Source organism: Chroicocephalus ridibundus, chromosome 9 (assembly GCF_963924245.1).
Source record: "Chroicocephalus ridibundus chromosome 9, bChrRid1.1, whole genome shotgun sequence".
NCBI lineage: Eukaryota > Metazoa > Chordata > Aves > Charadriiformes > Laridae > Chroicocephalus > Chroicocephalus ridibundus.
In genome coordinates this window covers 26833025-26851181 of record NC_086292.1, presented here as the reverse complement: position 1 = coordinate 26851181, position 18157 = coordinate 26833025, and the positions used below count along the sequence as shown (strand labels likewise).

Genomic DNA, 18157 nt, shown 5'->3' with positions numbered 1-18157 from the left:
CAATGGCTGATTGCTACGTCTCTCAAAAATAAGCAGCTTAGGCTATACCACAGAGGAATAAAAAGCTATTTGCTTCCTTTTATTGTCAAGGGAGGCCCAAGCAGCTTGTGTTCTGAGCAAAATGCTTCCGCAGTCCCCTGCCGAAACCCTTTCCCATCGTACATGCAGTGATGTGCCAGCGTCTCTGGCCTCCTCATGCCACGTTCATGCAGCTTTCATCACCAAAAGCCACTGGAAGCTGCACGTCATTCACCCACTCTTGATTATACAGAACCTAGCCACTCTCTGGAGAAGGAATGCGATCCGTATATTGCTTTACCCCGTGTAAAGCAAATCAAAACTCTCATTTTGAAAGGATGCAGAACTTCAAGCGGCATCTGCCCTCCCTTCCTCCTTCCAGCACATAATTTGGATGCAAGGGGACTCGCGACCGTGGGCGGGTTACTGGAGGTACTCGCTGCAGCCACCTCCCCTCCCAGGAGGACGAGAACGCCCCTAATCCACAGCCACGACAGCAAGAACCTGCACTGGGCACTCGCTAATGCCATTCTTGCACCATTTCTGGTGGAAAGACAGATTTCCCCAGTGCAGAAGTTCCTTTTTCTGCTATACAGCAGCAGGAGAAAAAGAAAAAAAATAAACTCACAAATCTGAATTATGTGAAGGAGGAAACATTAGCAAAGGAGCTACTGAGCAGCCCTGTTCCGTGGCATAAAAAGCAAATAAACAAAAGACAAAAAGCAAGGTCCATGCAAAAAAAAAAAAAACCAACAAAAAAACCCCAAAACAACCTGCAATCAGGAAATGCCAAAGTTAAAGGAGTGTCCTCGCCCTTCCAGCATGGCAGTGCTTCTAGATGGAGGTAACACCTTTCAGAAGGCCAGCAAATCCCTTGGAAAAGCGTCCTGTAACACACAGCCCTATGTCCCCTGAGCTCTGAAACATAAATGGCCTCACTCTGCAGCTAAACAGTAAATTGAGAAGAACTGCGCCAAATTTAACAAGGTTATCTGTCACTCTCCCCATCCACCAAGAGATGAGGTAGCTGGCACGCGAAGACAGGTCATTTTTAGCCTGCAGAATATGGAGATGAAAGGGAATTAATTCAGTTGGCTTTATTTTGGCTGGCCAGGTAGAGTTCCCAAGCGCCCTGGAAAGCATCCCAGACACCTTCCAGGAGAGAGATAATGTTTCTCTCCAAACAGTCACATTCCCCACTAGCAACTGGGTGCGTCTGTTCAGCATCAGTTATCAAAGTCCTATTTAGCACTTCTTTGTTTAGACTCACCAAAAACATACAGCCCTCAAGCCTCACTTATGTTTTTTTTTTTTTAGGCTGACACAGCTGTAAGACCACTCACTTTTCTATGAAGTTTTTACAAATATCCTCTTGTGCATATACAAGTGCACGGTGAATGCGAACACTGACATTACTGTTCTGGTTTGTCAAAGGGTTATACGCTTCTGAGGTTTGCCTGAGAAACATCCTATTCCTCTAAAACCAGTTCTTTGTCGGGTCAGTGGGGAGTGGGGGGACCCTCGGGATTTGCCGTCTCGCTCCCTTATGCTGCACTGAATTAGAGGATTCTTTGGAGATGTGGAAACGCTGAGTAGTTCAATACAGTTCTCAAAAAAGAGCAGCAAGACAAGCAGTTTCTGGAAGGTGGCACCTCAGTGAGGGCAGGCTGGTACAGCTGAGAAAGGGGAAAGGACTCCAATTAAGGAGACTGGAGCAATCCTGCACCAGCTTTTGGCTTGGCTGGTTTTGTCCAAGGGGATGAACACAACGCACCCCATGGGCTGCCTGTAACTTGTGTAGCCTTCACCAAGCCAGCCCTAGAAGCAGTGTGTCACCTGGGTACTGCATGAGGGAGAGCTCAGTGTGGACACCAGCACCTCCCTGCAAGACCCAAGAAAATGCAGCTCACCTGCATTTCATCCTATGCTGGTATCAGCCAGGCTCCGCATGGGCTGCAGGTATACTTCTAGACTGTTAACAGAAAGGCTTTGGTTTTTCTGTATACAGGGGGAGTTACCACATTTAGCATCACTGTTCGTCTCCAAAACTTTGTAAGAAATGCTTACAGTGTCCTGAATAAGTCATCTTTGCACTAGGCCTACGCAGAAATCCTCGCTCCTCAACAGGACAGACATCATCAGCCAGCACATCAGAGGACTCTCAGGGGAAAAAGCCTCCCTGAACATGGGAGATACCTCTCCCTAAGGTGGGATCTACAGCACCCTGTGGGCCCCCCCAAAGCACTGCAGGTATGAGACTTGCACCCCAACGTTCAGGCTGTTTACTGGTAGCAGACACCTTATCCGCAGGGACAGCTAGCCTGCAGCAGGAGGACGTGCCAAACCAAACACTAATGATCCACCAGGCAGCCGTCCAAAGAAAGATGCCAAACGGCCATCCATCCTCCAACATGGCTGGGGTTTTTGGCTGCTTCTACCTGCTACTCCAGAGCAAAGGAAGAACATCAGAGAAATCTGGTCACTAAGGCAGGTCCAGATTATTCCACCATGGGAAGATGAGAGGGGTGATGGCGGGGAATAGGAAGGAATTCCAGTGTCTGAGGGAAAATTTGGAGTGCTCCAATGACAAAATTCACATCCCAGCAAGAAGGGACAGCAGTGAGGTTACTCTGCCGATGAGGCTGTCGGTATTTTCCCCTGTTAGCAAGGAGGCACCAGCAGCTCTATCATGATTGCTGCAGCAGCTTCACATGAAGATCTGGCACAACCACAACCCTTGTCCTTAAAGCTTAACACATCAAAACTAATATTAAAAATAAAAATTTGGAAACCCAGCTGATAGTTGCAAGAGATCATGGCTGTTGCCAAGTAATATTTATATTATGCAATGTGGTGTTTAGACTAATATCCATGTTGAGTCGCTGGCTCAGCTATAGGCTCATTGATGTTACCCGCTACAGCTCACTGCAGCATGCAGAGGCGGATTTGTATGATTTTGGAAGCAGAGAGTTTGAATTCCAAATGATAAGCACGCCATTGCATTAAAACATTAACTTTGGCATTTCATAACAATGTATTTAAAATAATAAAATTAAGAATAACCTAAGTAGAACATCCAAGTGTGGAAATCAGCAGACTATCAATGATTTCTCACATATGCATTTGTAAACTGCCCCTGCTTATAGGGTGTTTCCCACCATGATATCACAGAAAGCTTCAAATGCCATTACAGAAAGTGAGTATCCAAGGGAATGTAGGACTCAAGTCGGCCTTTGGTTGAGAAGATGTTATGCCGATTGTGTCTCTCCATCCAGGCAAACCTAATACGCAGATACTGACTGTGATATAGATTTTGTCCTCCAAGAAAGCAGACGGGGAAGACAACTGTCCACCACAGAGGTGCATCACTCTCCAGGACTCAAGCTTAGTTGCCTTTAAAATAACAGCAGACCGAGCAAGCAATTTTAGTAACCTCAGTTACTCGGCTCATCATCTTGGACACCTCCATCAGAGATGATGAGCCTGGATCCCTCAGGCATCTGAAGAGTGGCCAGACCAGCCAGGAAAACTTCAGTCTCTGAAGAAAACGGCTCATGAACTCTTCACCTCCAGCATGTGCCTGATCACACAGACACGGTGGTTCCATCGTGATCTGGTCACATCAAAGCCAATTTCTATTGGATTAAGTTGATTTGAGGCTGCTTGCAGTGAATATTTACATATCAAATTACAATCTGATATCTTGCTTTGGTTGTTTTGAAACTTCATCAAAATAAAGTCTGAAATGCAGGGAGCTATGAACAGCCATCAACACAGAGGTGAAATTCTCTCCGGCCATCCCAACATCAAAGTCAGGCCACGCTGGCACAGCAGTACAGGAGAAGCGCAAGAGAACATTCAAATTGTCGTCTTCAAAGTTTTCTGGGCTGGTTGAGAGCCACTTTGATGACAAAGTGCTGGCAGTATCAACCCCTTAGCAACTGTGAAGCTGTTAGTTATGCAGAGGAACATGCACTACACAGTTTCAGTTTTGTCGGATACACACCTAGACCAGTCTCAATGCATGCTCTGTATGCAGTTAGTGAGTGCTACTCAAGTGGTTAACATCAAAAGCTGGTTTCCTTTAGGTATGCACTAAAGACAGTTTTCATCTGCTATGGAAGTGATCCAAGCCTCAGCCATTCTCAAAGGATGAGTATTTATTATCTATTTCTTAAGGGTTTTTTGCTTTGTTGTTTATTTTGTTGGTTTTTTGTTTTGTTTTTTTCCCCCCAATTTCTAAAACATGGCTCAGGAACTGTGAAGTTGTTTTGGCCCAGATTTCACAGGCAGATCAGCACCTATATTTTCATCCCAAAAGGCAAACGTCGTGCTGCGTTGTTACAGATCCCTTGTGCAGCCTGACAACTGGCCATTGCTGCACAAGCTGCAACACAACCCCCTTGGGAAGGTCCCTCCCGTGCTCGAGAGCTCATCCAGCCCAGGAAGACAGGAAGGATTTGGTGCTTCCCGTACTGATCCAGCCCGTTTCCCTCTACAGCACCTGCTCCATCACTTGGACGTGTCACATTCCTACAGCACAATGGCATACCAGCCTCTTGCCACAAGGCTTCCTTGGATGGGTCTTCTTGATAAACACTGTAGTAAGCAGCTACGTGTCACATCAAAGCCTGGTTCTCCGTGTGGTTCTTTCAAATACTCATTTTAGCCTCAAACTGCCCCTTGTCCAGTGTTTAAAAAGAGGAAGGTATGCAGAAGAAGCTCAAAGGTGAAACAGTTACTACTTTTTTTGTCTACCAAACACAGTGTAACTAAATAGTGCTACCAAACCTGACAATAAATACCTAATCTTTAGGGAATGTAACTCAGTGGCTATTACAATTAGATACAGTTTCCAGAGCATTCCTTAAATACAAATTCAGTTACAGGCTAAAATAAGAGCCCTTTTAAGATTGAAAACGTTCTATTTCTGAAGCATCTCTGTAGTCCCAGTCCCTTTAAGCATAACGGTTCCTTACAGAACCTGCCCAGTGTCCGTTCCAGGTGCCACATGGAAGAGGGAGTGCCATCGGGAATTAAGAGTGTCCTCAGCTCTCTCCCTGTACGGCCCTACGCTCCTCAGGGCTGACGTGCAGGGTTTCTCAGGGGTATTACAGCAGGAGAGAGACAGGAGCCTGGGTCTAGGGTATACTAGACCCACCTTGTATAACGAAAGCTTTAAAGATAGTGAAATAACTGCCCTCCCACCCCATGGTCTGAGATTGGGAAATCCAGTGTCAGGACTTCGCCCAGCACTTGGACCCTCTGCGCTTGCTGGGATTAATGTTTGGAGAGTGAGCAGATGAGAAAGCAGATCTCAGAGCTGAAGGAACTGCGCTGTTGATCCTTCCTGACACAAAGCCCCACTCTGTTCTGCTTCCACAAGTTCACTTTGGCTGTTGTGGTTTTTTTTTCCCTTCTCTCTCCTTACAAGCGGCTTTGAGCACACTTACCGTCTGGGACTTCATCCGGCCGCTTCCTTTTTTCATAAATAACTATGATGACAACGAGGATAACGATTTCTGCCAAGATCCCCAAAAAGGGCCAGAGGGGAGCCAAGTGGCTGCGGACACGCAGGATGGTTGTGACTGAGACAGAGCCGACCTGGTTGGTTGCGTTGCACTGGTATTCGCCAGGATCCTCGTTTATCTGTAGGTTTGTGATGCTGAGCTCAGTGTAGTTGTCTTTATTTGAGATAAAGAATCTTCCGGAGGAGTTGTTGATGTCCTGGTCCAGGGAGAAAGGTGGAAGAGGAAAAAAGCAAGAGGTTTACTAAGTCCCAGTGCCTTTTCTATGTCATAGAAAGTAGGAGAGAGTGGAGGGATTCTTGCAGAGAGGCTGGTTCGTTAACACAATGGAAAAGCCCGCTACTACTGTTTACTCTGTGTCTCTCACTAAGTGAGATTTTGAGCGCTAAAGAGCTTCAAAACAACATAAAAAAAATGCCCGCGTAACTGAAAACCTGTATTTTCATTCTACTTTAACAGCATCAGCCATGAAATGCCAGTCGTTGTGATCGTGTAAGCTACGTGTTCTCAGGCTTTTGCTTCAAGAGAAACTCTTACAGTCCACGCAATTTACAATAATAAGCTGAAACAGAGGAGACAAGTTAACAGGAGAGAGGATGCATTCCTTAGCAGGGGACAAAGCAGTTTCAACATAGAAGGGGAAAAAAACAAGTAGTAGTACTAGTTAAGATTTTTCTACACTGCATTAGATAGCATTTTCTAACAATTTAAGGTATAACCACCCTAATAAAATTTTGCCTTTGCTATGTTGTTAAAAGAAACATGTACTGCTCATAGATTTGTGGTCAGGGCAGCCTAAGCCACTGACCTCAGGAATATTTAGGGAAGCTGGAATTCAAGGCACCATATTCTTTCTACTTTTGAAAATCAGACTTCCAGAGTTGCTTACATTTAAAGAATTTAAAAGGGGCAAAACTTTCACAATGTATGGATGTCTGATCTTCCTGAAAGTTAACCTTGGGTGAATTTATTGAATAACTTCACCAGGACGACAGGGTGAAGGGAAATCTGCACACCAGCACACAGGACTCTGGTGACTGCCAGCACTTGGCAAGTCAATCTCCCATAAAAATTTACACTCACGCTTAACAGTGAACAATGAACCTACACTGTTATTTGCTTAACATTTTTTCTTCAGGTATCAATCAAATTGCTACCTCTCTGGCACATCATACAACGTAAAAATAGGTGGGATGAGGATTTAGCAGCCTCCAGCTTCTCTCCTGCTATTCCAATTGCTGGTCAAAGTGTTTTCTCACTTAGATCAGTTGCTGCATGGCAATAATATGATCACTTAAACACTAATAGGGATCGCCACCACAGCCTCATATTAAGTCTTGTGAGCTCAACCAGTAAAATGGGAGAAGAGTTTGAGAAATTTAAGCCAAATGCATTTTTAACTCCCATTTCATAACTCTCATCTTCCAATTCGTAGCAGATACCCTGAACATCACATCTTCCCAGACAGCTCATAACTCCACCCAACAGTAACTCAATGAGCAACTCTGTTCACACAACAACAATATAAAGATCCATTTAATACTCACCGCTGCTGAACTTTACTCACTTTGTTACTTTTCAACTTCACTTGTTAGTGTATCAGACTCTTGAGGAGCTGCACTTCAAGAAGTTCTAAGGCACCCTAAATAACATATCCCTAAACCCAAGGTGCTTGTTTTCCTTCTGTACTGGGGGTTTCGGCGGGTTACTACGTGCCTGCCACCCCTTACTGTTTGCTTACCTCAAATATTCCATTGACCTTCTTGCGCCAGACCCACTCGGGATGCGGGAAGCCCACAGACTTGCAGTACATGAGCGCCTCCTGCCCCTCATTTTTATTTTCACTCCGCTTGTGGCCAGTGATGTCAGGAATGGCTATGAAACAAAACAAGTCTGTTTACAAGCTGCTTATTAAAGTCAGAGTTGTTTCAAGCTCTGAGAACTTGAACAGAAAATAAGTGACAAGGTCCCTGGAAGTTGTTGTCTTTCCCACACTGGGTCCATCTTACAGAAGAAAAATTGCGATTCTCATGTCTCTCCATGTAGCACCTCAACTGAGGATCTGCAAGAATGTCCTTCAGGCTTGGTTTGCCAGACAAACTGAAGGACAGGGGAGAAATCTCTACATCAAGCTTGAGTTACCTACCACAAACATACAAAACTAAGATGGCCCAGCCCTTCCCCAGTGCAGGAAGCTGAGAAACATCCACGTCTCCCTCCCCACCGCTCGGGAGGTCCCTGCAGCTCTGCAGTACCTTCAGCTTCGAAACAGACCTGTCAGAGAGTCTGGTTACAGCTTGCCCGTGGCGTCAGGACTGTGCACTGATGCTGTCCTAACATGAATTTCTGAAAGCTGAATCAAGGTGTTCTTCCTTGCAGCAAGATTTTAGATTTGGTCCACAAACACGCTGTGACTCATTACATTTAACGCTTGTTATACCTTACAGTGACACTACCCTGGGTACTGCTGGGTGTCTGTAATGCAGCAGAAGTCAAAATCCCTCCAACAAAGACCATTTCATTCAACCTACCCACAAATACATCTATTCTAAAGAGGGTTGCAGGTGCCGCTGGGCAACTGCAAGAAAAACACAGCCCTGACTATCAACAGAGGGTCTTCTGAATTAATTGATCTATAAATAACATCACTGCCGTTTGCCATGTCTGTCAGAGCAGCCCACTGTAGCCTAATGCCGCACGAGAGATTAGGGTGGATCAATGGACTGCCCAAGCTCAACCTTCGCTTAAGCAGATGGCTTTGGTGCCGTAGTGACCACCTTTAAAGCCCATTCGCTTTCTAGCTTGCTAATTATGTCACACGTGGCCTGCTGTGTGATGGCAGGACACTGATCTGTTAATCCAGTCAGAGTCCAGTCTGAGTGCTCCAGGAAAAGACCCCCAGACACTGGAATTTATTATAAGGGTCTCTTCAAGGAGAGGTGTCTTTACCACTAGCAACCCCTACAGACAGGTACAGAGAGGTAGCATGGGTTTGGGACAGCTTTTCTGCAGCTGCAAGCTAAAAGAAGTCAGCAAATTTCACAGCTGTCATCAGTTGCAGCGAACAAAACCAAGCAGAACATCTCGCAGAACAGGACAACATCAGCTGAACCTGCTCATCCCCCCAAATTACATCACAAGTCTTTGGGAAAACGTTTGGCAAGTTTAAGTGCTAAAGGAATTACCGTATTTCAAAGGCAAGGGCTTTTCAAATGCAGAAAGCATCCCACACCTTACTCCAGCAAGACTCTTTTCGGACAGTAATGCAGCTGGTGGGTAACGTTGTTAGAGGCAGAATTAAAATAAGCTTCTGAACAACAGAAAACCCATGGCTGTAGGAACACTTCAGCTATAGCGTTCCTTAGTACCTGTGTATTCACCTGAAAAGACACCGCCAGGAGAGGCCAATCAGCCCAGGCTTTTCTCAAAATGTCACAAGTTCTGACCATTTGCCACATAAAGAAACATGCCCTTGCTTCTTACAGAATTATTAACTCTTAATGGCATTTTCTAACGCACACTTTGCTCCAACTCAGCAGCAGCCAGAGCTGTCGGTATGCACTGACCAGCTGAACACATCCTCCACGCTGCTGCAGGATGCAGAGACCAGTTCCTTAGGAGAGATATCAGCCACCAGAAATTAAAACTAACTCCAGGACTTCTGGTAGAGCCCTTAAGGAAGTTATGCCTTTTTAAAGTATTTTAGTATATCAAGCATGTTCTCTTCCCCCCCCCCCCCCATTTTTAAGTGAACATCTTTTCAGCAGGGAGCTGAAAAAGCGCTCATTACCTAAGAAAAATGCTATGATTCTATCACCCCATAAGGAAGAAGGTGAAGGAATAACTTGATCGAAGCCTGTAAGTACCCACACAGGCAAATAATGGCTTTGCCAACAATATTTAATATACATGACCATAAGCAAGAGCAAGGAATGAAGCCACACAGATGCTGACTAATTGCAAGATGATGCTAACGATAACCATGGATACATAAGAACAAGGAGTTAGGGTTTCTAATTATCTTTAAGAAAACCGACACCTAAAACATATCTTTAGACACTGAACATGAAAATACTTTGAGAGACAAAACCCATGAACTAAATGAAGACGCCAGATCGTAATTCTCTGGTCTTGTGCAGAAAGAAGCTGCCAGGTGTAGGAACTAAATCAAGCTGGAAAGGGAAGAACATTCTGTACTTGCTAAGTGATCACACACTACCTGTGCATACAAGGGGCAATTATACTTGGAGGAAATTATGTTTTCAAGCTGAAGGTCTCCAAGCAGAAAAAAAAAAAAAAAATCAGCTTTAGGGTTGAGCATGCCGCATTACATCTTCAAGATACCAAGCACCAATACACACCTGCAATGAATGTCCTTTCAAACCACTGTCTGCGGCCTCGAAGAGGAATATAAAATTTATTCTGGACGATGGTGGTTTGAGAAGTGAATTTCATCTCATGATCTGCTGAAAGGTGTCACCTCTTCCTTGCTAGGCTCGGAAAATTCTCTTTTAGGCAGGAGGGAGGTAAGCCCAGTGCCTCCCCTGCAGTTTTTGCTTACTTGAGGATGATACGCAGAGATCACGTCCAGCCTAACGAAAATGAAAGGCCAGCAGCAGCAGAGCACGAGAGACAGACTTAGGGTGACAATGCCACAGTCCCAAACCCAGCACTGACAGGCCGTCAAAAGCAATTGCAAATTACCCCCATTAGGGAAAAAGAAGAAAAAGGATTCATCAGCTTAAAAATGAAGCCCCGCGCAGTCCCCATCTGTCAGCATGTGGTTTGTCGCTGCCACCCCCCCACACAGCGAGTCACGGCAGAGCCTTGTAGAGGAAGAAGGTGCAGCCAGCACCCCGCAGCTGGCCCACTTTTTCTGTAAGGTTGCTGCTAGAGAAAGAAAGAGGGAAAGCTTTCTAGGACACCCTAACTTCTACTGCAGGGTGACCTACTGTTCTCCTACAGCCAAGAGATAATTATATTTCTTTAAGAAGAGGACATCTTTGCCAGGTTATCCCAATGAGAGCAGAAGGGACAAGAATACATTCTGCTCCTTCCTTGCTGGGCACCGTTTTGCAGGAGTCATTTCCAGCTCTACTAGGACAGGGACTATTTTTGTACGCAGTCTGACGGGAGCACTACACGAAATATTAATATTTCGGGGCATTTGATGCTAGCCAGTTTCAAGCTATGGCTGAGATACTAATCCAGTACTTATTCTGCCAAACTGTTTAGCTAATTGTGTTCTCCTGTACAAACGACAATTAGAATATCGCTGCAACCATCCTCGGTCACAGATTTAGCAACAGTGCGATGTTTTACTGTGAAGCTTTTCAAGTCAAGATTTTTCTTACAGCATTCTGCTCCAGTGCCAGGAACGGATAAAGCACAGAACGAAGCAGGTTTTGCTCAGAAAGGATTTAGATTTCACTTCAGCTTTTAAGCACCAGAATCCACATCTCTGTTCAGATACAGTTGGCTGCAGAGACGTGGGCACGACACGCTGTGTCAGCTCCTACAGCAACGAAACCAAGATAATGCCCCTGATAAAGAGCAAGCGACATTTTTATCCTTACATTGTGAAACAGGAAAACTAAATCCTGAAAGTCTGCTTGAAAGAGCAAAAGAGGCAGGGTTAGTTTAAATTAATTGCTACTAAAAAAAAAATAATCAAAATACAGATTTATTCATTCTTGACAGAAGAGTAAACTTCTGATAAACATCATTCTTTTGATAGTCTTAAACTGAATCACAACAGAAAGGGGTCTGTGCCAGAGTAAGCATTAGACCTGTCTGTTTTGAGTACCCATAGGCACAAAATGCACCGTGCAGCAAGGGCTTTGGGAATAGTATGCTCTGAATACAACCCTCTTTTGGTTTGGTTTTTTTTCTTTTTTTTTTTCCTTTCTTGTTACAGGGCATGCAATGCCATTTCTTGATATAGAGGAGGTATTCAGCCCTTAATTTCCAGCTATTTTCAAGATATTTTACTAGCATTACTAAAGAGGAGAGGAGAACTAAAATGCATAACACCTCCAAACCACACCCCAGTTCACAAAACCTCTTCAAGCTTTCCCATTAAAAGACAAAATTAAAAGCAAGGGCAAAAGCATCTAAAAATATCCTTGTGTGTAAAAACTATTATGTCTTATGGGTGACCTAGTAAAAGGGCTCTGGAAGATTTATTTTTCTGCATTATAATTCTAATCCATGTCTACCTTTATAGCTGCGCTGCAAGAAAGGAGAACGTGACATGCATTTTCTGTGTAATGCTTAGGACCACTCCAAGACACAGTTGTGCTAAGAGAGTGCCTGATTTCTTAATTAATTTCTGGGACAGCGTTGTGAAATTGCAGCAGAGATTTCTTAAGACAGCCAGGAGTCAAGAAACCAAGATCTTCCAAGACTGCTGAAATAACCACTGGTTTTCCAGTATGCAGCTTGGGCTGGAGCCAGAGTAGGCGTGGAAGAGTAACATTCTGAATGCGGGTATTGCATGGGAAACAAGAGCCTCCGGCGCAGCTGAAATTCAGGCATATAATAAGCATTTTCCAGAAGTGGTAAGTTTTATGTCTCTCAGAAGCAGTGAACAGCACGGGTCTGAGCACTTGCTATTGGGAAACCAATAGCAACTGTGGAGGACGGAAGAGAAAGGGGGACAATGAGCAAGGGATGAGAAGTCAGAAGAATCCCCCGCTGAGATAGATAGTGACAGAAAGGCCTTAGAGGAAGAGGCATTAAAAAGCTCTACCTGTCCAGGGGCACAGAAAGGAGGAAGCCTTTGATGGGAAGGCAGCGCTGAGAGAACAGATACCCTCCATCAGTCATACATCAACACCTTCCTTGATGGTTGCATTCCTTCAGGGCAGCCAGAGGGAACTGGGAGCACGTTCTTTCCCATCTGGGTCTCACTGCTCCTGCTTTGCATCAGATGATAGCTGGTAGAGTATCAGAAGACAAAAAGACAAACGTGTTTCCTCCTCCTCCTCCTGAGATCTTGATAAAAGCAGAAAGATTGCATGGGCAGAATTCTTCAGGGTTGCATTTTGGTGAGTTTTTTTCCCTTTCTTTTAATCTTTTAAGTTTTCAGAGCTCCAGCATCACAACAACACAGCAAATGCACTGCAGGTATTTCCACTGTGTGGCAACAGAGCAATTAAAAAAGCTACTTCCAGATGGGGAGATGCACACTGCATCTTTGCTAGTGCCTGGCAGGATCATCATCACTCTTCCTGCTGAAAATAACCTCATCATCATCCATCACGGCCTGCTTCCCTGCAACATTCTCAGCTGGCTGACTTCACTGCGAAAGCAAAGGGTGGGAGAAGATCCCTATTTCAAGGCAGAATCTTCCCAATAACAGCGTTTGCTCAGCCTGTTTCAGGCTTAGAGCTGCACTCAACACAATGCCCCCAACAGCTCTGAGAATCTGAGCACGAATACTCAAAAGTCTCCCCCAGACACTTCATCCAAAAGCCAACTGTGTGAGGGAAACCAGGCTTAGGCCATTCCTGGGAATTCCGAGAGACTGACATTAAAACACAGTATTTCCAACTGCTGTTATACTAGCGCTGCCCTAGTAAATTTTTTACCAAGAAAATCTGCTTTAAATATGCAAGCAGACCTAGCAACTCTTAACAGCTATGCTCATGTTTCTGCATTTTTATCTTCTTACATAGCACATGTAGCAAGAAAAATTCAGGAATTCAGGAAGAAAACAGGCAACATTACATAAAAAGCAAATGGTGCTGGTATATCCTGGATTACATCTGCTGTGAGGCATTTGTTAAAGTTGTTCACAAGTTGTCAAAAAGTCACTATTTTGGTCCACAAGCACTTTCATATTCAGAACCATCTTTTCTATGTGCATCAGCAGTTTAAAATTGCAATATAATTGCAATTGAGCAATTAAATTTGTATACAATTACTTAGCCACAGATACTGTGACAGGCCACACATGCAGGTAAGCACTGAATTGTGGCATCTGCAACGGTCAAACAAGATTCACACATCACCGATTCACCACATATGCCTTGATGAACAATTAGGTAACATCTCCACACATGAAGTAGCATCAAAAAAATCTGTTCTGGTTTGAGAACCAGGACTGCTTTGGCAGAACATGTAGAATATTTACACCAAACTGGAGGAATCACAAAGAATGCCTTCCTTTGCAAAGAAAAAAGAAAAAGCCTGTGTATTCTTTGCAACTAGCATGGATATTATTCAGACACTTACATCCAATACATGTGCGATACCATACACATTTAGCTGTGTGGCTCTTCTAGGAGCAGTAACTCCAAGGAGTACGCTCTGATCACAATGAATTTATGTACAGCACTAGGGCTGCAAGGAGACCACCAAGTTCTCTAACTTGTGCTTTAAATGCAGCCCCAATTTATTACTACAGAAGCTTCCAAGTAGTTAGACAGGAAAGTGTCTTTTCAGTTCAAAAGTATACATGCGTTCCAATTTCCAGTTTGCTTTGCAGAAGAGTTGACAAGGTACTTCCCACTCTAGACAAGCCCTCTCTCTGCCGAGGAGGAATTCAAGGCCCATCAGCCACTCCTGTGATGCTGTAAGGCGGAGCTGGAAAACAGGGTCACCGAGTCCTGGAATTGCGACTGCTGAGCGGGCTGCAGGTGTAATACCTCCCAAGAGCAGTGCTGCAGTCATTAACTTCTAACTGATGACTACTCATTTGTATTTATATATAAATTGCCCATGAAAATTTGTTAGTGGGATTAGTTATTCTCCCTCTGCCCTTTGTGCCAGTACTTTAATCAGATATATTGGCTTTTCTTTCTACAACATTCAGTCCTTTGTCCCTGTAAACCTCTCTGCCAAGTTCTCTTGGTGTCCCCACCTGCCACCGAAGAGCAGAGAAGCCCTAAGCCAAACACTTCTAAAAAGTCTTTTGAGATATTACAGAAAGCTGAAAAAGGTCTTAATCTCTTACCAAAGTTAAATTTCCTGTCTCTTGAAGTGGTTTGTCACCCAAAGTAGCCCAGAGAAGGCAGAAAGGACTTAGGATCTTAATATTAGAAGATTTAGCAATTAGAGTGGAAGAGCAGAATGCAAAAAAAAAAAAAATACCCCTAAAAGAAAGAGGGAAAAAATCCCAACCCACACCTACGTACCTTGAACACCCAGAAGACAAGCTCACCGGAAGTACAACATAAGCTTGAATTCAATTTGCTGTAAGCAAGGCAATAATTATTTTTAGAGGTGCAGTCAGATTTTTCTTAATCCTAGGTCAACAGGAACTTGTGGTGCGTGAGCATATATTTTAGATTTCCTTTTTCCTTGCAGAGATAGCTTCTGCACCAGATTTGGTTGAACACTGGGTGTATTTTCATAGGTTGTTTTATGCAAGATCATTGGAAAAAAACCTTGTAAAATCGACACAGGAAGTCAGCAAGCTTTTCTTGGTACAATATCAGTCAGAATGCTTATTTATATGGCAATATTTCTCTTCCCCAGGAAACTGTTTGTATGGTTCAAAAGACGGTGTCCCTCTAGATAGGAAAGATGGCATTCAGAATGATACTGTGCATTTCTCGTTTCATGCAGAAGTGCTGAATTACTCCCACTTCCTCCCTTCGGATTCAGGAACCTGACCACACAGTCTCCAGTGAGGCACCAGAAATGCCCAGGGAAGAGGTCAGCGTTCAGCTTTAGCCACAGACCTGTGATACCTCATTTAAACAGCAGCACTCACAACAGATCAGGACAGGCTGCCTCATTGGTGCAGGGATACTCAAGAAATAGCGTGAAGCATCCTCCTTCCCATTTGCTATTTTCAAACAGCAGCAGAGGAAGCTCTACATTTAAGATGGAGATATAGGGAAGACAGTAAGTAATGCTAGCTTAAATTTCAAACCTGTTTACAGTACACCTTCATAAAACAAGCATCGGTAAAGTCCCAGACGCACAAAGGCTGATTGCAAGACTTTTTAACGCATTTTTGCATGATTTCATCTGTCTTTGACTAACAAAGCTGCCCCAGTGCATCAATGCCATCTTACTGCAGCACATAAAGGGCAAACCACAGCCACTGCAGAGCAATGGGTCGGTTCATTTCCACAGTTATTTAACAAACAAATAACTGTATTATGGCAGTAGTTAAACACTGCATAAAACACCATCATCTCCGTGTACGTCTAAAACAGTGTTCTTTTGTTCAAGAACTACACGGAAACTCCGAGCAAACAGCACATTTGCTGCTGTGCAAGATTCTCTTTCAGGCTATTTTCACATTTTGTATTTTATAGCCACAACTTTAGGGTCCTAAAGATATCAGAAGAGCACCAACATGCACAAAATGGGGAGAAAAAAAAAAAGATGCATGAAAGTAGAAAACCCCAATCTGGTACAGGGCATCTGTCAAAACCAGAACGCAGGCTATCCCACCAGCTGAAATAGTGTCTGCAGACAAAAACCTACAAGTACACCAGTTCGGAGCTGCCACACGAGGTGGTGGTTCTTACTTTTTTTCATATTCAGAACAGGCAAATTCAAGGTACGCTGAATACATCCAGATGACCTCATTTACTGTGAAACCCAGAGGAAAACGCAGTTCTCTCTGCATGAACACAGAGATATTCTACAGCAATCTTTATCCCACTGGACAGGCACTCACTCTTGTGATAGCCAGGTTTACCAAAAGAACGCAGAAGCACGTGCTAGATGGTGTTTTAGTACTCTCTGTGCAGACCACAAGTGCAATGGTCACATTTCCCATATCTGTGAGATCTTTCCCCCAGGACTGTGTGCAAGATTTCCCCTGAAATTATAACCAAGGATGAGACCAGCCTTGATTTCACGAGGAAAGACCCCTTGAGTTGGCTCTCTTGTACAGACACTGAGCGCAGAGGCGGTGAAAGCACTTCACTTTCAAGGAGAGGAAAGAAAACAAAATACAAAAAAAAAAAAAAAGAGTACCTTTGACTTCTATAGTGGCGTTGGCTATAGGAGAGTTTGAAAACACAAACACGCACAAGTATTCCCCTGACTCTTCTGCTCTGGGCTTCAAAATCCTGCAGACAGGGAGAAAACACATGAGCCATGTTAAGTACTGTGTTAGCAACCAAAAGCGAGCAGGCTAGGATTCCCCCCCCCCCCAACACTTTAGTCTTTTAACCAAATTTCATAGATATTACTTGTTAATTCAAGGTATGTTGTGCAGACGTGCCTACTTGAAATAAGGACGTTTTTTGCCTAGACAAAGAGTGAGCTCTAGTCTGGAAAGTCAGTACAAATTTAGCTGGAGAAGCTGCATTTATTTTAAAAGCAAAGAAGGATCCTGACACCTGTTAATTACGCACTACAGGCAGCAGTTTGATGCAAGTCACCCTCAAGTCACCAGCCTATTAGTCAGATATCACCTCCCATTGAGGGAGAAACGTGATTTGTATGTACTATACGCATTGAAAAATCATACATGGCCAATGGGAAAGCGTAAGCAGTCTTTTTTTTTCCATAGCAGATACGAGACTGGTCCATTAAAAGTTTTCTCTGATTCAGATTGGATCTGGAAAACCTGCATGAGCTGGTCAGCTCATGAAGGAAGACACCACAAAGGAATCTGCTGCCACTTAAAATTAGGAAAGACTAATGCAATAACTACTAGTAGAGGGGAAAACCAGATGCAAGTCAGTCAGAAGGAAAGCAGAGCTGCAACAATTGCGAAAAAAAAGCCATAAAAAAACTCAAGATGAATTTACACTTAAGATGGTGGAAGCTTCAAGTCCACCAGCTTTTGCCATCGTTTGAAAAGCTTTTGGACACAAATGACTTAAAAGCTCCACGCATATGTTCTTCAGATATTTACCTACAAAAGACATGTTGGACTAGAGCAGCATAATGATGATGCAATGCAGAATTTACATCTCCACATAGCACAGAATAGGGTAGAATTCTCCCCATCCCTCCCTCCCTTTACTGCAAGGTTTCTTGGCTTTCTTTTTTTATTATTAGCTTTAAAAACACATTAAGTAAATAGCATGCAGCTAAACAGAAACCCTGCAGAAGAGCACTATAATAAAATAATTTAATTACATATGGAAACTGCTTAGACACATGGAAAAAGCTGCTCAGTTTAACACAATACTTTGACTCAAGTCTTCACTGTGTCTACAGCGCTTACTTCCCAGAGTCACTGGTGAAAGTCTAAACAGAGTAATAAAGTTAATACGTCTTTTAAATAAGCAATAATATACCCACTTTTCACGGAGTTAAAATTAAAGATTATCTTAATGACAGAAAGAATGATCATTTAGAATCATCAAACATCAAAGCAGTGACTGTGGTTTGAACTGCAGAGTATCCTCGGGAACTGCGCACAGCCCGGGAACGCTGGTGCCAGCCGCCGCCGCTGGCAAACACACACTTCTGGCACTCCTCGCCTGCCTGCTGCGGGACAACCTCACCCAGCTGTTTCCATTACTAAGCCGTCCTGAGACTCTGCAATAGTGAGGGAAGGCAGAGAATACCTGCCTCTCTCTAATTGTGTTTTGGACCTCAATATTTAAATAATCATACCCTAACCACAGCTTTTTAGCCACTATAGTCAATGCTTAAAGGGGGGGGGGGGGAAGTAAGACACTGTA

General features: G+C 43.8%; 1 protein-coding gene across 2 annotated transcripts in view; it reads right to left on the bottom strand.

Annotated features, from left to right (window-relative positions):
- NPTN (neuroplastin) overlaps window positions 1–18157 on the bottom strand; it is a 59049-nt gene that overhangs the window by 6745 nt on the left and 34147 nt on the right. For both annotated transcript variants that reach the window (XM_063345602.1, XM_063345601.1), the window contains exons 3-5: window positions 16491–16585; window positions 7288–7421; window positions 5472–5745 (exon numbers count right to left, since the gene is read on the bottom strand). In XM_063345602.1, the coding sequence (XP_063201672.1) occupies window positions 5472–5745; window positions 7288–7421; window positions 16491–16585 (503 nt within the window). The remainder of the gene's footprint in view (window positions 1–5471; window positions 5746–7287; window positions 7422–16490; window positions 16586–18157) is intronic.